This window comes from Oncorhynchus nerka, linkage group LG15, assembly GCF_034236695.1.
Source record: "Oncorhynchus nerka isolate Pitt River linkage group LG15, Oner_Uvic_2.0, whole genome shotgun sequence".
NCBI lineage: Eukaryota > Metazoa > Chordata > Actinopteri > Salmoniformes > Salmonidae > Oncorhynchus > Oncorhynchus nerka.
Genome location: NC_088410.1, coordinates 64,751,344 through 64,773,268, shown reverse-complemented (window position 1 = coordinate 64,773,268; position 21,925 = coordinate 64,751,344). Strand labels below are relative to the sequence as shown.

The 21,925-nt window shown below is 42.7% G+C and overlaps 1 protein-coding gene across 2 annotated transcripts in view; it reads left to right on the top strand.

Annotated features, from left to right (window-relative positions):
• The window catches only part of LOC115143122 (prostacyclin synthase-like), a 32,965-nt gene that overhangs the window by 7,273 nt on the left and 3,767 nt on the right, over positions 1-21,925 (top strand). Inside the window, exons 5-7 of one of the 2 annotated variants that reach the window (XM_029683224.2) lie at positions 7,973-8,029; positions 15,820-15,947; positions 17,820-18,001. In XM_029683224.2, coding sequence (XP_029539084.1) covers positions 7,973-8,029; positions 15,820-15,947; positions 17,820-18,001 — 367 coding nt within the window. The remainder of the gene's footprint in view (positions 1-7,972; positions 8,030-15,819; positions 15,948-17,819; positions 18,002-21,925) is intronic. The other variant, XM_029683225.2, reaches the window with a different exon arrangement.

The following is a 21,925-nucleotide window of genomic DNA, read 5'->3' as shown; positions in this document are numbered from 1 at the left end:
TTTAGTAGCTACTATCTTGTCTCATCGCTACAACTCCCGTACGGGCTCGGGAGAGACGAAGGTTGAAAGTCATGCGTCCTCCGATACACAACCCAACCAAGCCGCACTGCTTCTTAACACAGCGCCATCCAACCCGGAAGCCAACCACACCAATGTGCGCCTGGCAACCTTGGTTAGCGCGCACTGCGCCCGGCCCGCCACAGGAGTCGCTGGTGCGCGATGAGACAAGGATTTCCCTACCGGCCATACCCTCCCATACCCTCCCTAACAAAGAAATGATCAGTCAATAATTTTAATGGTAGGTTTATTTGAACACCGAGAGACGGAATAACAACAACAAAATCCAGAAAAACGAATGTCAAAAATGTTATAAATTGGTTTGCATTTTAATGAGGGAAATAAGTATTTGACCCCTCTGCAAAACATGACATAGTACTTGGTGGCAAAACCCTTGTTGGCAATCAGAGGTCAGACGTTTCTTGTAGTTGGCCACCAGGTTTGCACACATCTCAGGAGGGATTTTGTCCCATTCCGCTTTGCAGATTTTCTCCAAGTCATTAAGGTTTCGAGGCTGACGTTTGGCAATTCAAACCTTCAGCTCCCTCCACAGATTTTATATGGGATTAAGGTCTGGAGACTGACTAGGACACTCCAGGACCTTTATGTTCTTCTTCTTGAGCCACTCCTTTGTTGCCTTGGCCGTATGTTTTGGGTCAATATCAGGAGTGCATTTAGTAAATGCTGATTCTTACATACAATAGACAAAAATGTATCTTCATATTTAATACTTTTCCCATTACCCTTTACATTATAAGGTTGCTGTTGTTTAACAGCCTAACTTAAAACCTTCAGGTATTTGATCAAACATGGATACTAACTCATTCTTGCATATTATCATCAATTATAGGGGAAAAGGGGAGTTCCTGGAAAGACAGCAAGTTATCAGTATCGCCTTCTTTTAGTAGCATTGAACATGATAGTTGCTGAGACTCCAGTTGTCAGGGAAGTACAAAAGGCCTTACAACAAGAAAGCAAAATGATCAAACACTTCAAACAATCACCCACTTAGCTATCTGGGAGCCCCAAGCTCCAAAGAGGCCTTTCAGCCAACCAGTAAACACCCACTCTGATTTCCCAGAATGAGACTTTGTAACTGTGGCAATGTAGTCAGCAAGATCAGTCACATTTGATGACACATCTGGGACAAAAGTGCAGTATTCGTCGCCAATGAGTGCACAAGTACCCCCTTGACCAGCCAATAAGTAGTCAAGTGCCTCCCTGTTTTGCAGGGCCACCTTACTTTGCACCTTGCTTTTACTTCCCCATTCCGAACAACAAAGGCGTCTCCAGTAGCATTTTCCATTTTCTCAACTTTTAATAGCCAAATCTCAAATTTGATCTGAGGCACATGCAACTCCATATTGGGGCAGCAAAACGTGAGCGAATTGGGAGAAGAAGGTCTGCACCTGAGTGACATCTGCAAGGGATTACTTATTAAAATTAGTGGTCGGCTGATGATAGTCTCTGAACAGAACCCTCAATTCTGTTTCAGTGTTTCCAAGGACTCCCATGGCCGGCACCACAAACCCAACAGTACATGTCCCTCACCAATTAGGTGGTAAACTATAATAAGCAAATCTGCCACATAACCAATAGGTACCATTTGGGGCTCCTTTCAGTCTGATAGACTTTTTTTAAACAATAATTGTATAACTCACATTTCCTGGTGCTCCTGTAACAGAATCATGTACAAGAGAGCAGTTATTGCTACCATTCACCAACATAGTATCCCCATAGTACAGTTACAAACATTTTCACCCAAATTGTTACTCCCAATTCCTCTAATACACCAGAGGGCTACCAGGGATCCTACTATAGGTATGCGTGGGTCACTGTAATTGTTTGGTCTAGGATATACAAGGCTGACAGTAACATTGTATATCACAAAACAAGTCATGGCCAATGACAATTTTAAGGACAGTTGAATAGTTAAGTTTACCCCTGCAAGGAAACCCCTACATATGGGAGACCCTTACCTAGTCCCACTGGACCCAACCCACATACCCAACAAGAAGTCTTATATGAGGTGGCATTTGCCACCATTCCAGATCGAGAGAGGAACAGATTCCCTCCCTCAACTTGACCTTTTACTTCAGTTTTCCTTTGGCTGACCTCTCCTCCTGGACCACTACTCTGAGTCTGCAGTGGTCCCTTTGGCTCGGGACTTTCATCTTCACCTGAACGGTCACTCACTGTTGGGCAATCAACAGTTCCAATCAGCACAATGGTTCCGATCCATGGAGGCCACACAGCCTAAGGGATGGGACTCCCGCCATCCTCCTCAGGGGCAAAGAACTTGTCTGCAGTGCGAGACATGAATCCAGGTGTCCCTCTCAGCTACCTTTTTACTGCAGTTCGGGGTGGTCAGCAAAACCTGATATGGTCCTCTACAACAAGGATCCTTCCAGCTCTTTCTTCTGTAGACTTTTAATACAATGAAGTCTTCAGGGCACTGACAATGCTCAGTTCCTCCTGATAGGTTGGGCAGAGAAGCCTTCACCTGTGGGAAGAGTCTTAAGAACATTGTTAACCTCTTAAGTCGACCCTCTACTTTTTTGAACATTCTGTTAAAAATCGCGCAACATTTCAGCGCCCTGCTACTCATGCCAGGAATATAGTATATGCATTTGCTTAGTCTGTGTGGATAGAAAACACTCAGCCGTTTATAAAACTGGTTAAATCACTGCTGTGGCTTTACCAGAACGGCATTTACATCGAAAAGCACAGGAAAAACTGATCACTGAAAATGGGAAAATATATCCATGCGCTACTTGAACCCATTGATAAATGTGAACCACAATTAATTGACTGAGGTTGCAGTACCTACAGCTTCCACACGGTGTCTAGAGTCTTGTCATTTCCCTTCGAGTTTTTTCTTGGTCAAACACATGCAGGGCACCGTATCTCCTTAGGTCTAGGACCGGATATTTTCGTTGAGTTTCTAGCCTGACATTTTTCCAGACGGATAGCTAATGATCTTTACATCGCCTCCTGATGAATTTTATCGCTTATTAACGTTTACTAATATCTAAAGTTGCATTACAAACGTATTTCGAAGTGTTTTGTGAAAGTTTATCGTCGACTTTTTGAATTTTAAAAAATGACGTTACGTTTTGAAACAATGTTTTTTTCGTTTATCACACAGTCTACATATAACGATATCTAGGCTTTATATGGACCGATTTAATCGAAATAAAGACCCAAATAGTGTTTATGGGACATCTAGGAGTGCCAACAAAGAGGATGGTGAAAGGTAATGAATGTTTTCTATTTTATTGTGCGGTTTGTGTAACGCCGAAATGCTAATTATTTTGTTTACGTCCCCTGTGGGTCTTTTGGGGTGTTACATGCTATCAGATAATAGCTTCTCATGCTTTCGCCGAAAAGCATTTTAAAAATCTGACTTGTTGCCTGGATTCACAACGAGTGTAGCTTTAATTCGATACCCTGCATGTGTATTTTAATCAACTTTTGAGTTTTAACTAATACTATTAGCATTTAGCGTAGCGCATTTGCATTTCCAGAGCTCTAGTTGGGACGCAAGCGTCCCGAGTAGAAGCAACAGGTTAAGTGAGACTCAGTATGCTCCCAAGTCTTCTTCCATTCCCTGCAACGGCAACCTCTTTTGAGGAAATGGCGTGTTAGTCATTCTCATGGGTTGCCCTGTCAGCACCTCCTGGGGTGAGAGACCAGTCACTGCGTGGGATCTGCCTCTCATGCTCATCAGTGCCAATGGAAGCACCTTCACCCATGTCAGGCTTGTTTCACCAATCAGTTTAATCAATACATTTTTTAGGGTTTGGTTTTCCCATTCTACCGCATCCCCAGATTGAGGATGATAGGCACAATGGTTTCTCAAATCAATCTAGAAAGTCTCTGACAGGGACTGAACAATCTCATCCACAAAATGTCAACCATTGTCAAAGGAGACTTTTCACGGCAGACCCCACCTTGGTATGTATGATCTCTCTCAGAAGAGCCTTTGCCACAGCTGCTGCTGTAGCTCTCCTGAAAGGAAAAGCTTCAATCAATTTTGAAAATATGTCAACAATCACCAAACAATACTTGTTCCCCTCACAAGGGGTCAACTCAATGAAGTCCATTATCAAGTGCTCAAAGGGGCCCTCTGGCCAGGGATTGGACACGTAGGATACTGAAATGCCGCATCCAACATTATTAGGCATACAGATCACACATTTCTTCAAAAAAATTCTGCAAACACAGTAAATCCTACTGTACTCCAATCATTTATTTACAAGATCCACCATCCCTCCTTTTGACACATGGTCTTGACCATGTGACAATTTAACAAGGTATTGGAAAGTACAATGGGGCATGGCAGGTCCATTAGAATCATCAAGCCATACACCTGAGGTGTCCTTGTGGCAGTGTTCAGCCCACCGCCTTATCTCAGTCGCATCAGCTGCTGCCTGCAAAACAACAACATTATTAGGAGAGAAGGGGTTAATGGGAACAGAAACAGGAACTGCTGCCATCTGTAGAAAGGGGAAACAGAATAGGAAGCAGCCAGCTTGGCTGCACAATCACCTTTAACGTACATGCTCTGGTTAAACCAAATAACTCTGCTGCAAGAGCAGACAAGTGAGGGGGAAGTCTAGCACTTTCCACAGTTTGAACAGCGGTGACAACCGCATAACCTACTAAAGGTTCACCCTTGTCATTCCTGAATTAAAAAGAGGAACGTCTTTTTAAGGCCAAGCCTATGGCTACAGTCCATCTCAATGGTCAATGGGTTAAGCACAGTACATATTTTCATGCTTAGAGTAGTATCTCACATGCATATAGCCAACTCCGTGGTACTGTGTCAACACAGTAGACATAAACCCACGATTCTCAGAGACAAAAAGATGGAATGGTTTGGTGTGGTCAGGCAAACCCAAAATGGGGTCAACAGTAGAGCCTGCTTTAACTTAATCAAGGCTAATTCAGTCTCAGGGGTCCATTCCACCACTTCAGACATTTACATTTTTCTGCCATGAATGTCTTGGCATGTGACAAATAAAGTTTGATTCGAAATACAATCCTGAAGAGGCTGTACTGTCTCCTCATAGTCTTTCAACCTTGGGCGGCAGTATCCAGCCACTCCCAACAGTGACATCATGTGCTGCTTAGTAACAGGTTTAGGCAGGGACTTTAAGCTTGAGGAAATATCTTTAGAGAGGGCGTGACCATCAAAAATAATGTCATGACCAAATATTTAACAGAACTTCTACATACAGTGCCTTGCGAAAGTATTCGGCCCCCTTGACATTTGCGACCTTTTGCCACATTTCAGGCTTCAAACATTAAGATATAAAACTGTATTTTTTTGTGAAGAATCAACAACAAGTGGGACACAATCATGAAGTGGAACGACATTTATTGGATATTTCAAACTTTTTTAACAAATCAAAAACTGAAAAATTGGGCGTGCAAAATTATTCAGCCCCCTTAAGTTAATACTTTGTAGCGCCAGCTTTTGCTGCGATTACAGCTGTAAGTCGCTTGGGGTATGTCTCTATCAGTTTTGCACATCGAGAGACTGAATTTTTTCCCATTCCTCCTTGCAAAACAGCTCGAGCTCAGTGAGGTTGGATGGAGAGCATTTGTGAACAGCAGTTTTCAGTTCTTTCCACAGATTCTCGATTGGATTCAGGTCTGGACTTTGACTTGGCCATTCTAACACCTGGATATGTTTATTTTTGAACCATTCCATTGTAGATTTTGCTTTATGTTTTGGATCATTGTCTTGTTGGAAGACAAATCTCCGTCCCAGTCTCAGGTCTTTTGCAGACTCCATCAGGTTTTCTTCCAGAATGGTCCTGTATTTGGCTCCATCCATCTTCCCATCCATTTTAATCATCTTCCCTGTCCCTGCTGAAGAAAAGCAGGCCCAAACCATGATGCTGCCACCACCATGTTTGACATTGGGGATGGTGTGTTCAGGGTGATGAGCTGTGTTGCTTTTACGCCAAACATAACGTTTTGCATTGTTGCCAAAAAGTTCAATTTTGGTTTCATCTGACCAGAGCACCTTCTTCCACATGTTTGGTGTGTCTCCCAGGTGGCTTGTGGCAAACTTTAAACAACACTTTTTATGGATATCTTTAAGAAATGGCTTTCTTCTTGCCACTCTTCCATAAAGGCCAGATTTGTGCAATATACGACTGATTGTTGTCCTATGGACAGAGTCTCCCACCTCAGCTGTAGATCTCTGCAGTTCATCCAGAGTGATCATGTGCCTCTTGGCTGCATCTCTGATCAGTCTTCTCCTTGTATGAGCTGAAAGTTTAGAGGGACGGCCAGGTCTTGGTAGATTTGCAGTGGTCTGATACTCCTTCCATTTCAATATTATCGCTTGCACAGTGCTCCTTGGGATGTTTAAAGCTTGGGAAATATTTTTGTATCCAAATCCGGCTTTAAACTTCTTCACAACAGTATCTCGGACCTGCCTGGTGTGTTCCTTGTTCTTCATGATGCTCTCTGCGCTTTTAACGGACCTCTGAGACTATCACAGTGCAGGTGCATTTATACAGAGACTTGATTACACACAGGTGGATTGTATTTATCATCATTAGTCATTTAGGTAAACATTGGATCATTCAGAGATCCTCACGGAACTTCTGGAGAGAGTTTGCTGCACTGAAAGTAAAGGGGCTGAATAATTTTGCACGCCCAATTTTTCAGTTTTTGATTTGTTAATTTTAAGAAAGTTTGAAATATCCAATAAATGTCGTTCCACTTCATGATTGTGTCCCACTTGTTGTTGATGCTTCACAAAAAAATACAGTTTTATATCTTTATGTTTGAAGCCTGAAATGTGGCAAAAGGTCGCAAGGTTCAAGGGGGCCGAATACTTTCGCAAGGCACTGTAACTGCATCTTAGAGTGGAAAACGTTGACCATTTTCAGCTAAGAAAATCAACAATGCCTTAGTATCTTCGTGACAGATTTCCTCAGATGAGGAACAGACCAACAGGTCATCAATGTATTCAACCACAGTACTACATCCAGAGGGAATACAACCTTCCAGGTTCCTCGACATTTCCTGGGCAGAAACGGCAGGTCATTCAATGTATCCTTGTGGCATCACTGTCCAAGTAAAAGAGAACCAAACCTAGGGTCAACAGGGATGCTGACAAATGCATTAGCCAAAACTATAACCGAAAAACAATAGCTCCCTGGGGGAACTTGGGAAATAATAGTAACTGTGTTCAGCACCAAGGGTGCTCTTACGTGAACAGCATTCTTAACTGTTCTAAAATCTTGCACAAAATGATATTCACCAAATGGCTTCCTAACAGGTCAAATAGGGGTGTTACACAGATAATTTGGGGATGGGATCAAAGACCCATTTTCAACCAGGGTCTCATGGATGGGAATAATACCCATTTTTGCTTCTTTGCTGAGAGGGTACTGATTTTTATATGGTCTATGATTATTCTTCGGGACAACTTTCACTGGGGTGGCACCTCTCATCTTCCCAATATCAATCTTGGAGACAGCCCAGAGCTGTTCTGGCACTTCATCCAGCCATAGTATGTGGGAGTTATCTTGAGACACAACCATAATATTCTCGGTAGGAATAGGTTATTTCTTTGGTATCGTTCGGATGGTAGACCAGAAAGGAGAAAAAGGTTGCTGTTGATGGTGACCACTTCCCATCACCTTCCCAGGCCACCCAATCAGTGGCTGTGATCACACTCTTCATCCAAGGGTCAACATCTCTACATTTTCAATTATTCATTTTTAAAAAATACTATAGTGTGGGACAGCACCTGTTACTTCATACAGTGCTCTCTGTACATCAGACAGCAAAACTCCGGCAGCTGTAAATTCCTCACCGTAGTATATTCCATCAATTGTCACTTCCATTCTGCTTTTCTGCTTTGTCCATCTTTGTTGATATTCAGGGTCTTCTTCACACAAGGGGACCGCTGCTGTACAGTGAAAATGTTCTGGGACGTGAGGTAAGTGATCTCTCGTAGTTCACCTGCCACCTCAGGATCGTTCAAATGCCAGGCATAATAACACTGGGACATGCACGGGTATATCTCATTTGTAGGAGAACGGAGGGACAAGCCTTCAGCAGTGCATACAGCAGTCAGATTTATCTTGCACATCTCTTCCCAGGAGGTTGACAGGGCAGTCAGAGGAGCTCAAAAGTTTTATTTAGATGGGCAGATAGCAGCCCCGGTGTCTACTAGGAATTGAATTTTCTGGCCAAGTATTTCAATTTCTATCAGGGGATTTTCAGCAAGGTGGTAAGTGTGCCAGAGGGATTGGCTGCCATTTTACGGGCTCATAACCAAATGTGCTATTATTATTTTTTCACATTGTAACTTATTTTGTACATAATGTTGCTGCTACAGTCTCTTATGACCGAAAAGAGCTTCTGGACATCAGAACAGCAATTGCTCACCTCAAACTGGACAAAGATGTTTTCTTTAAAGAGTCCGACGCGAAGGATATACTGCTTCCCCGAGACCAGGCCCAAATCCCTGTCATTTACATGAAGAAAAGACTGAGATACAGGGGGCGGAGATCAGGGTACCTTGTGAGAATTTGTCGGGGAGTGGGTTAACCGCCACTACCATCCGTCCTATTGGCCAAAGTGCAATCACTGGAAAATAAACTGGATGATCTACAATTAAGACAATCCTACAAATGGGACATTAAAAACTGTAATTTCTTATGTTTCACAGAGTCGTAGCTGAACGACAACATGGATAATATAGAGTTGTCTTGGTTTTTCATGCATCGGCAGGACAGAGCAGCTACGTCTGGTCAAACGAGGGGCGGGAGTATGTGTCTATTTGTCAATAACAGCTGGTGTGTGATGTCTAATTCTAAAGAAGCCTTGAGGTATTGCTCACCTGAGGTAGAGTACCCCATGATAAGCTGTGGACCACACTATCTACCAAGAGAGTTTTCATCTATATTATTCGTAGCCATCTATTTACCACCACAAGCCGATGCTGGCATTAGGACTGCACTCAACGAGCTGTATAAGGCCCTAAGAAAACAAGAAAATGCTCATCCAGAAGCGGCACTCCCAGTGGCAGGGACTTTAATGGAGGCAAACAAATCTGTTTTACATCCTTTCTACCAGCATGTCACATGTGCAACCAGAGGGAAAAAAACTAAATTTGGCAAAACTAACCATATTATATCCTCCTGATTCCTGCTTACAAGCAAAAACTAAAGCACGAAGTACCAGTGACTCGTTCAATGCAGAAGTGGTCAGATGACACGGATGCTACGCTATAGGACTGTTTTGCTAGCACAGACTGGAATATGTTCCGGGATTCATCTAATGGCATTGAGGAGTATAACATTTCAGTCACCGGCTTCATTAATAAGTGCATTGACTACGTTGTCCCCACAGTGACCTTACGTGCATATCCCAACCAGAAGCCATGTACTACAGACAAGATCTGCACCTACAGTGCCTTGCGAAAGTATTCGGCCCCCTTGAACTTTGCGACCTTTTGCCACATTTCAGGCTTCAAACATAAAGATATAAAACTGTATTTTTTTGTGAAGCATCAACAACAAGTGGGACACAATCATGAAGTGGAACGACATTTATTGGATATTTCAAACTTTCTTAAAATTAACAAATCAAAAACTGAAAAATTGGGCGTGCAAAATTATTCAGCCCCTTTACTTTCAGTGCAGCAAACTCTCTCCAGAAGTTCAGTGAGGATCTCTGAATGATCCAATGTTTACCTAAATGACTAATGATGATAAATACAATCCACCTGTGTGTAATCAAGTCTCTGTATAAATGCACCTGCACTGTGATAGTCTCAGAGGTCCGTTAAAAGCGCAGAGAGCATCATGAAGAACAAGGAACACACCAGGCAGGTCCGAGATACTGTTGTGAAGAAGTTTAAAGCCGGATTTGGATACAAAAATATTTCCCAAGCTTTAAACATCCCAAGGAGCACTGTGCAAGCGATAATATTGAAATGGAAGGAGTATCAGACCACTGCAAATCTACCAAGACCTGGCCGTCCCTCTAAACTTTCAGCTCATACAAGGAGAAGACTGATCAGAGATGCAGCCAAGAGGCCCATGATCACTCTGGATGAACTGCAGAGATCTACATCTGAGGTGGGAGACTCTGTCCATAGGACAACAATCAGTCGTATATTGCACAAATCTGGCCTTTATGGAAGAGTGGCAAGAAGAAAGCCATTTCTTAAAGATATCCATAAAAAGTGTTGTTTAAAGTTTGCCACAAGCCACCTGGGAGACACACCAAACATGTGGAAGAAGGTGCTCTGGTCAGATGAAACCAAAATTGAACTTTTTGGCAACAATGCAAAACGTTATGTTTGGCGTAAAAGCAACACAGCTCATCACCCTGAACACATCATCCCCACTGTCAAACATGGTGGTGGCAGAATCATGGTTTGGGCCTGCTTTTCTTCAGCAGGGACAGGGAAGATGGTTAAAATTGATGGGAAGATGGATGGAGCCAAATACAGGACCATTCTGGAAGAAAACCTGATGGAGTCTGCAAAAGACCTGAGACTGGGATGGAGATTTGTCTTCCAACAAGACAATGATCCAAAACATAAAGCAAAATCTACAATGGAATGGTTCAAAAATAAACATATCCAGGTGTTAGAATGGCCAAGTCAAAGTCCAGACCTGAATCCAATCGAGAATCTGTGGAAAGAACTTAAAACTGCTGTTCACAAATGCTCTCCATCCAACCTTACTGAGCTCGAGCTGTTTTGCAAGGAGGAATGGGAAAAAATGTCAGTCTCTCGATGTGCAAAACTGATAGAGACATACCCCAAGCGACTTACAGCTGTAATCACAGCAAAAGGTGGCGCTACAAAGTATTAACTTAATGGGGCTGAATAATTTTGCATGCCCAATTTTTCAGTTTTTGATTTGTTAAAAAAGTTTGAAATATCCAATAAATGTCGTTCCACTTCATGATTGTGTCCCAGTTGTTGTTGATTCTTCACAAAAAAATACAGTTTTATATCTTTATGTTTGAAGCCTGAAATGTGGCAAAAGGTCGCAAAGTTCAAGGGGGCCGAATACTTTCGCAAGTCACAGTAGCTAAAAGCTCAGAGCATGCGCGGACCAATGCTCAAGTGTCTTCATTGACATTTTCAACCTCTCCCTGACTGAGTGTGTAATACCTACATGTTTCAAGCAGACCATCATAGTTCCTGTGCACAAGAAAGTGAAGGTAACCTGCCTAAATGACAACCACCTCATAGCACTCACATTGGTAGCCATGAAATGCTTTGAAAGGCTGGTCATGACTCACATCAACACCATCATCCCAAAAACCTTAGACCCACTCGATTTCGCATACCGCCCGAACAGATTCACAGATGATGCAATCTCAATCGCACTCCACACTGCCCTTTCCCACCTGGACAAAAGGAACACCTATGTGAGAATGCTATTCATTGACTACAGCTCAGCGTTCAACACCATAGTGCCCACAAAGCTCATCACTAAGCTAAGGACCCTGGGACTAAACACCTCCATCTGCAACTGGATCGTGGACTTCCTGACGGGCCGCCCCAGGTGGTAAGGATAGGCAACAAACCATCTTCCACGCTGATCCTCAACACGGGGGCCCCTCAGGGTTGCATGCTTAGTCCCCTCTTGTACTCCCTGTTCACTTACGACTGCGTTGCCAAGCATGACTCCATCACCATCAATAAGTTTGCTGATGACACAACATTAGTAGGCCTGATCACCGACAACGATGAGACAGCCTATAGGAAGGAGGTCAGAGACCTGACAGTGTGGTGCCAGGACAACAACCTCTCCCTCAATGTGAGCAAGAAAAAGGAGCTGATTGTGGACTACAGGAAAGGGAGGGCTGAAAATGCCCCCATTAACATCGACAGGGCTGTAGTGGAGCGGGTCGAGAGTTTCAAGTTCATTGGTGTCCACATCACCAACAAACTATCATCGTCTAAACACACGAAGACAGTTGTGAAGAGGGCACGACAACACATTTTCCCACTCAGGGGAGGAATGGGTCTTCAGATCCTCAAAAAGTCCTACAACTGCATCATCGAGAGCATCCAGACCGAATGCATTACCGCCTGGTATGGCAATTGCTCGGCATCCGAACGTAAGGCGCTACAGAGGGTAGTGCGTACAGCCCAGTACATCACTGGGGCCAAGCTTCCTGCCATGCAGGACCTATATCCTAGGTGGTGTCAGAGGAAGGCCCAAACAATTGTCAGACTCCAGTCACCCAAGTCAGACTGCTCTCTCTGCTACTGCAAGGTAAGCGGTACCACCGGAGGCTCCTCAACAGCTTCTACCCATAATATATATAAATTCCCCCAAGCCATAACACTGCTGAACAAATAATCAAATGGCTATTTACATCGCCCCCCCCCCCCCCCCCCCTGCTCCCTTTGTTATTACACTGCTGCTATTCACTGTTTATTATCTACGCATAGTCACTTTACCCCTACCTGTATGTACAAATGACCTTGACTAACCAACCTGTACCCCTGCACATTGACTCGGTACCGGTATCCCCTGTATATTTCCTTGTTATTTTTATTTTGTGTTCCTTTTATTTTCTTAACTATTTCTTGAACTGCATTGTTGGTTTAGGGCTTATAAATAAGCATTTCACGGTTGTATAAAATTTTATTTTATTTGCTAAATGTCCTGGCTTGCCACAGTTGTAGCAGCTCCAGTCTCTTCCTCCAGAGGCGCCTTGCACTCCTCGCCCTCTTCCCATTCCTCTCTCAGCATCATCCTTGACCTCCACCTCCACGGTATCCTCTTCCTCCAGTGAAAAACATAAACTGTGCAGCGTGTAGTTTAGCTCCAGTCTTGGAGTTCTTTCACTTAGTCTGTCTTTCTGCATGGGTGATTTAAAGTTTGACATCAGCTAGGGTCTTTATCTCCCACCAAATGCATGTAGGGGTCACAGCTGTCTTCAGGTCTTGTCGCAGGCTAGTAACCATGGCATGGCACAGCAGGCTGCCATATCATTCTTGGTCAGGGGTCAGATCAGAGTGGTGGAGGAAGATATTCTCCATTCGTTCCTGATATTCCTCAAAGCTCTCATCGGCCTTCATTATGGTGGAATGTATTTCTGCCAGTCTGTGTGCTTTTGGGTATGTTGTCTTTACATTATCAAACACAGCAATGAGTTGGTCAGCACGGTTGGCTCTGGTTGCATCACTGTTCCAACCTACCTTACACTTGTTCCACTTGAACTTCTAGCACCGACAGGGTATTTCCTCAATTTCACAGGTGGGGGGGTTATACATGGAAATGATTGCTCTCACCTCTTCAAACTTCACAGCATCTTTCGCAGGGTCAGTCCATGCTGTCTGACACAGTAGCCCCTTACCAAATTTCTTTGCCATCACTTTACTGGGTCCCTTTGTTGCCCAATCTGGGTCTTTATATATACTTTTACTGTTCCATTTCCCCATTATTACTTTTAATTATACCTTATCAGTTTACGTTACTCTAACAATTTACTCATACCTCAATCATTCTGTGAACTAATTTCCCTTTTTCAGTAAATTAGTCAATCATACAAAAATCATTTCACTCAATCACTTACTATTCTCTAAATCCTAAAATGGAGTTCCCAGAACTTCCATGTAGATCCCAGAACTAAGTAAGTACTAAATAGGCTGATAATGACCTTGCACACACAGTTTCTGGGCATTGGGCCAAAGTAACAATGTGTTCCCTTCTTTGTGTTCTTCTATCAGTCCCTTCCCTGAGAGCAGTCACAGAACATCCTAACACAATAATCAGGACTCAACACGTTACATGTAGTCACGCATTTGCAGAGACACCGAGGACACAAAAAATGTCCAACACTATTCTTCTCTCTCTATTTCACTCACTCACTCACTCACTCACTCATTCACCGACGTGTCAACCAGGGCCTACGTCAAACACCTGGGATAAACAGTTTATGCACAAGCCTGTTCCACGAGCCACTTTGTTTGTAAATACACCAAGAAGAATGTTGAGTGGCACGTAAGAGGCATCTAATGAAAGAGTAGTGCCACCCATGCTTATTTGAGCCTCCCTCTCACACAAACGCTATGCTTCTAGGCTGCCCTTCCTGTAGCACTCTCCACGCCTACACACTGTAGAAGGCTTTTTATTTATAGCGATGCCAGAGATGTTTGAGTTGGTCATTTAAACACTCAGCGTCCTAATGCGAAGCAGATAATGTAGCCATTACAACTTTTCGCGTGAGAGAAGTTTATACTAGTAATGGCCTACGCTGTGAACACTAATCATGTGGGTGAGCAGTGGAACACAGGAAGTGTACCTGTTGACCTTAAGTGGGAGGACATCGATAGGAAATGAATCTTAACCATCACTTAAGGCAACGTCAATCAATGAAATGACTACTCTTTGACATGGTTTCCTATGCGTAATTGCTACCTAAACTAGCAAGCTCGGTTTGTTTGGCATACCACCTAGTCTTGTACAGTGGGGCAAAAAAGTATTTAGTCAGCCACCAATTGTGTAAGTTCTCCCACTTAAAAAGATGAGAGGCCTGTAATTTTCATCATAGGTACACTTCAACTATGACAGACAAAATGAGAAAATAAAATCCAGAAAATCACATTGTAGGATTTTTTATGAATTTATTTGCAAATTATGGTGGAAAATAAGTATTTGGTCAATAACAAAAGTTTATCTCAATACTTTGTTATATACCCTTTGTTGGCAATGACAGAGGTCAAACATTTTCTGTAAGTCTTCACAAGGTTTTCACACACTGTTGCTGGTGTTTTGGCCCATTCCTCCATGCAGATCTCCTCTAGAGCAGTGATGTTTTGGGGCTGTTGCTGGGCAACACAGACTTTCAACTCCCTCCAAAGAGTTTCTATGGGGTTGAGATCTGGAGACTGGCTAGGCCACTCCAGGACCTTGAAATGCTTCTTACGAAGCCACTCCTTCGTTGCATTCATTCTTTCCATTACACGGATCAGTCGTCCTGATCCCTTTGCAGAAAAACAGCCCCAAAGCATGATGTTTCCACCCCCATGCTTCCCAGTAGGTATGGTGTTCTTTGGATGCAACTCAGCATTCTTTGTCCTCCAAAAACAACGAGATTATCAGTGGTCTTGTATGTCTTCCATTTCCTAATAATTGCTCCCACAGTTGATTTCTTCAAACCAAGCTGCTTACCTATTGCAGATTCAGTCTTCCCAGCCTGGTGCAGGTCTACAATTTTGTTTCTGGTGTCCTTTGACAGCTCTTTGGTCTTGGCCATAGTGGAGTTTGGAGTGTGACTGTTTGAGGTTGTGGACAGGTGTCTTTTATATTGATAACAGGTTCAAACAGGTGCCATTAATACAAGTAACGAGTGGAGGACAGAGGAGCCTCTTGAAGAAGAAGTTACAGGTCTGTGAGAGCCAGGAATCTTGCTTGTTTGTAGGTGACCAAATACTTATTTTCCACCATAATTTGCAAATTCATTCATTAAAAATCCTACAATGTGATTTTCTGGATTTGTTTTCTCATTTTGTCTGTCATAGTTGAAGTGTGCCTATGAAAATTACAGGCCTCTCTCGTCTTTTTAAGCGGGAGAACTTTCACAATTGGTGGCTGACTAAATACTTTTTTGCCCTACTGTATATCTGAGACCTCAGGTAACATGCCGGAACATTGTTACATTGTGGGAGGCAACCTGTCTGACTAGGGAAACGACATACTACCCTACACCCACAAACTCACCTACCCACTCTCTCTCCCTCAGGGCAGGGTACCTCACACATTTCGAAGGGGAGCAGAAAAGTAACAGAACAGACCCCATTGCCGTTTACGCGGAGTACCGGAAGTTTGACAACCTCCTGACCAAAATGGCCAGGACCATGCTAAAACCAGGTGACTAAATGAAACATGGTCTCTGAAAGAAACATTATGAACCACAAGGTTTTAAATCTGTGTAAAAGTACAATGGCAGATGGATGTGAGTGGATGAAAATAAAGAGTAATTGTGTCCGATCTTAGGGCTCAATTAATTATGAATGTGGTATTATAGATGGAATGTTTTACCCTGATTTTGAATGTATTATAAAGATTGAATAGAGGGAGAATTCAATCTGTATTATTATCACTTTATATGAGTCAGCTTTTGTATCATTGAGTCGTCTGGCTGTTTTTGATATGTCATTTGTCCATGGACTCACTGTGGTGACCTCATCAGTGAAAGGACTTTAGTTTTTTTTTTCGGTTGCCATGGTGCGATCACTGCAGTGAATTATTTTATCTGAGCGGGTCATATGTTTGAATCATATTTCAATCATAGGTCATAAGGTGAATGCACCAATTTGTAAGTCGCTCTGGATAAGAGCGTCTGCTAAATGACTTAAATGTAAATGTAAAATATTTCCGATTCACACTGGCATATTACTCATGGTCGCTATGTCGTCTCCTCTCACACCTGTTTCATACAGGCTCTATCTGATGTCACCTGACACACCTATGTCTTCTCTCACCATTTCACTGTCACCTGTCCCTTTCATTCCCTTATCTACGATTTTACTCTTTTCTCACAATGCATACTGTATATGTTTTTACCTCCAGACTTACTACCACATATCTCCTGTTTCTGATAGTATCTTCCCCACCAGTGTCTCTATTGTCACCTCTTTCCATTCATATGGCATGTGGATATCATTGATGTTTCATGTCACATCGATGACTCACTCATTGCTTCATATTTATGTCATGCTCATTTACATTAGTAAAATACAGTGCATTCGGAAACTATTCAGACCACTTGAATTTTTTCACCCTTTTTTTAACGTTAGCCTTATTCTAAATTTGATTAAATCGCTTTTTTCCCCCTCATCAATTTACACACACAACCCCATAATGACAAATCAAAAAATAAAATAAAATAAAAACATTTTAGAAAATAAAAATAAAAAATACTGAAATATCAAATTTACATAAGTATTCAGACCCTTTACTCAGTATTTTGTTGAAGCACCTTTTAGCAGCGATTACAGCCTCGAGTCTTCTTAGGTATGACGCTACAAGCTTGGCACACCTGTATTTGGTGGAGTTTCTCCCATTTCTTCTCTGCAGATCCTCTCAAGCTCTGCGAGGTTGGATGGGGAGTGTCGCTCCACAGCTATTTTCAGGTCTCTCCAAAGATGTTCGATCAGGTTCAAGTCTGGGCTCTGCTTGGGCCACTCAAGGACATTCAAAGACTTGTCCCGAAGCCACTCCTGCATTGTCTTGGCTGTGTGCTTAGGGTTGTTGTCCTGTTGGAAGGTAAACATTCGCCCCAGTCTGAGGCCCTGAGCACTCTGGAGCAGGTTTTCATCAAGGATATATCTCTGTACTTTGCTCCGTTCATCTTTCCCTCGATTCTGACTAGTCTCCCAGTCCCTGCTGCTGAAAAACGTCCCCACAGCATGATGCTGCCACCACCATGCTTCACCGTCGGGATGGTGTCAGGTTTCCTCCTGCATAACTTTATTTATTAAATAAATGTAAAAAGTATCCAAATGTTTTATTTGTTCACTCAGGTTCCCTTTATTTAATATTTGGTTTTGGTTGACGATCTGATAACATTCAGTAAAACTATGTAAAAATAGAGAAAATCAGAAAGGGGGCAAATACTTTTTCACGGCACTAATCACATTAACTCTGTTTAACCTGTGTGTGTGTGTGTTTTTTTTTTTGTGTTTACTCTTGACTGTCTGTGCCTGTGTGTTTTTGTGTGGGTGTCTGTCTGTCGGTCAGAGGAGAAGAGGACTGCCCACAGTGTACGGGTGCGTCTGTGGGATCTGTTGGCCCCGGCGGGGCTGGGTGAGGGCTCGGGGTCCAGCACCTGGCTGAGATGCTACAGGCACCTTCTGCAGGAGGAGGGCGCTGACGAGGAGACACAGAGGAGAGCCCTGCTGCTGCAGCTCTGGGCCACACAGGTGAGTCACATTCAATCCCTGAACTCACCTCCCTGTGAGTTCTGTCATTGTTACAAAGCAAGGGCTGCCCAGCTATTTATAGCTGTTCTGAACAGGTCTCATGAATGATTGGTGAAAATCCCTGTTCCATTACACACATACAGTGGGGAGAACAAGTATTTGATACACTGCCGATTTTGCAGGTTTTCCTACTTACAAAGCATGTAGAGGTCTATAATTTTTTATCATATGTACACTTCAACTGTGAGAGACAGAATCTAAAACAAAAATCCAGATTATCATATTGTATGATTTTTAAGTAATTAATTTGCATTTTATTGCATGACATAAGTATTTGATACATCAGAAAAGCCAAACTTAATATTTGGTATTACCGAGATCATACATTTCCTGTAGTTCTAGACCAGGTTTGCACACACTGCAGCAGGGATTTTGGCCCACTCCTCCATACAGACCTTCTCCAGATCCTTCAGGTTTCGGGGCTGTCGCTGGGCAATACGGACTTTCAGCTCCCTCCAAAGATTTTCTATTGGGTTCAGGTCATGAGACTGGCTAGGCCACTCCAGGACCTTGAGATGCTTCTTACGGAGCCACTCCTTAGTTGCCCTGGCTGTGTATTTCGGGTCGTTGTCATGCTGGAAGACCCAGCCACGACCCTTCTTCAATGCTCTTACTGAGGGAAGGAGAATGTTGGCCAAGATCTCGCGATACATGGCCCCATCCATCCTCCCCTCAATACGGTGCAGTCGTCCTGTCCCCTTTGCAGAAAAGCATCCCCAAAGAATGATGTTTCCACCTCCATGCTTCACGGTTGGGATGGTGTTCTTGGGGTTGTACTCATCCTTCTTCTTCCTCCAAACACAGCGAGTGGAGTTTAGACCAAAAAGCTCTATTTTTGTCTCATCAGATCACATAACCTTCTTCCATTCCTCCTCTGGATCATCCAGATGGTCATTGGCAAACTTCAGACGGGCCTGGACATGCGCTGGCTTGAGCAGGGGGACCTTGCGTGCGCTGCAGGATTTTAATCCATGACGGCGTATTGTGTTACTAATGGTTTTCTTTGAGACTGTGGTCCCAGCTCTCTTCAGGTCATTGACCAGGTCCTGCTGTGTAGTTCTTGGCTGATCCCTCACCTTCCTCATGATCATTGATGCCCCACGAGGTGAGATCTTGCATGGAGCCCCAGACCGAGGGTGATTGACCGTCATCTTGAACTTCTTCCATTTTCTAATAATTGCGCCAACAGTTGTTGCCTTCTCACCAAGCTGCTTGCCTATTGTCCTGTAGCCCATCCCAGCCTTGTGCAGGTCTACAATTGTATCCCTGATGTCCTTACACAGCTCTCTGGTCTTGGCCATTGTGGAGAGGTTGGAGTCTGTTTGATTGAGTGTGTGGACAGGTGTCTTTTATACAGGTAACGAGTTCAAACAGATGCAGTTAATACAGGTAATGAGTGGAGAACAGGAGGGCTTCTTAAAGAAAAACTAACAGGTCTGTGAGAGCCTGCATTGTTACTGGTTGGTAGGTGATCAAATACTTATGTCATGCAATAAAATGCTAATTAATTACTTAAAACTTGTTCACGCTACCACGTTCCCCAAGGGCACCCCGCCCCCAAAAGCTCAACTCAAAAGATGGCGCACAGAATGCAAAAATATTCTTAGAAATATTTAACCTCCACACATTAACAAGTCCAATAGCTCAAATGAAAGATAAACACCTTGTTCATCTACCCAGCGAGTCAGATTTATAAAATGTTTTACGGCGAAAACATAGCACAAATTTATGTCAAACCACCACCAAAGACACAGCCAATATACAGCCATTTTGTCGAACAAAAGATGCAATAAACAAACGCAGGATTAAAAGAAAAATAATTCACTAACCTTTTGAAAATCTTCATCAGATGACTGTAATAGGACATGTTACACAGTACATTTATGTTTTTTTCAATAATATGCCATTTATATCCATAAATCACCGTTTACATTGACGCCATGTTCAGAAAATGATAAAAAATGTCTGGAGAAATTATAGATAACTCCGCCAGATAACAGCAATACACATCATAAACTTTGACTAAATATACATGTTCTACATATAGTTAGAAAGATACACTGCTTCTTAATGCAATCGCTTTGTCACATTTCTTTTTAACGTTACAGAAATCGTTCATTTTTCAATAATCTGAGACGGCGCTCAGACATAAGCAATATTTCTCCGCTATGTTGGAGTCAACAGAAACACAAAATTACAACATAAATATTCCCTTACCTTTGATGGTCTTCGATCAGAATGTAGTGGAAGAAGTCATACTTACACAACACATTGTTTGGTTTCAAGTCGTGTGTCTTTGTATTAGCATATGCTGCAAGTTCCAGCTGAAATACTACCAAAAATTACTTCTGGTCACGAACAGTTGCGCATCAAAACTTCAAAATTACATATTATATGTCGACTAAACTGGTCAAACTAAGTGAACAATCAAGCTTTAGGATGTTCTAAACGTACAAAACAATTATCTAATCTCTCGGACGAACGTGCTTCTTCGCAGGCGATCTGGAACAAAAGGACGTGTCTCCAAAAAGCGCGCTCTCGTAACCTTGAATTTTCTCGCGACACTCAGTCTTTTGCCTACCAAAGGCTCAAAACTCGCGGGATTTGCACAATTAAACGCTGTACTGAATGAGGACATCTAGTGGAAGACATAGAAAGTGTCTCCAGATCCATAGCTGGTTGGGAAGGGTGGGGGCGATGACGTCAAAGTTGCCCCAAGTTTGAGGCTCCCAAAAATAGTTTGGGAGATTGCCTGCCCTGTGAGTTCTGCTATACTTACAGACATAATTCAAACGGTTTTAGAAGCTTTAGAGTGTTTTCTATCCAATAATAATTATTATATGCATATATTAACAATTTTGGACAGATTTCTTTTCAGTTTACTATGGGCACGCAATTCCTCCAAGGGGGGCAGTATTCTGCCTATCCTTAACTGGTAAAAATCATACAATGTGATTTTTCTGGATTTTAGTCTCTCACAGTTGAAGTGTACCTATGATAAAAATTACAGACCTCTACATGCTTTGTTAGTAGGAAAACCTGCAAAATCGTCAGTGTATCAAATACTTGTTCTCCCCACTGTAGATAGAACATTTTATTTCAATTCAAAAGCTTTTTGGAGGTGGTTCAACAATGACCCCTAGTTATTCAGCAGCACACCCTTCTGGCTAGCAGCCATCTTAAACATGACAATGTTCCAATACAAAGATAGCTGCCCAGCTATTTATAGCTGTTATGAACAGTTGTCATGAACGATTGGTGAAAATCCCTGTTGTTCCATTACATCCATAGATAGAAAAATTCCATTCTATTCAATAGCTTTTTGGAGATGGGCCAACAATGACACCAAGTTATTTAGCAGCACACCCTTCTGGCTAGCAGCCATCTTAAACATGATAATGTTCCAATACAAAGACGCTCACATGCCAATGTCAGATGCTAGTCTCGATTGGTTAGGGTTAGTCTTTGTAAAATTCGGCTTCCAACACAGTGTGCCTCTCAAATTCTGATTCTACTGTGCCTGTTTGTCTGCCACATTTTATGCCTTGTCCAACCATTGTAGAATGATTTTATAATAAGTGATTATTCTTGAAAGACTATAAATAATTGCAGTGCTTTAAGATGAATACTAACGCTGTATTCTCAACCACTGGAGTGTATGGAAAACCCCCAGAACAGTTAGACCTTATTTGAGTGTTGTTATCTAAGAGAGGGCAGATATACTATCTCTAAGTTAGACTACTGCGAGTCCCAGTGGTACATGGGCCTCAGTGGGATCTTCCGTACTGGAATTGTTGTCACAGAGTGACACTGCAGTCTGCTCCTCCTGCTCTAATAAGTACTTCACAACAGAAAGACAGACAT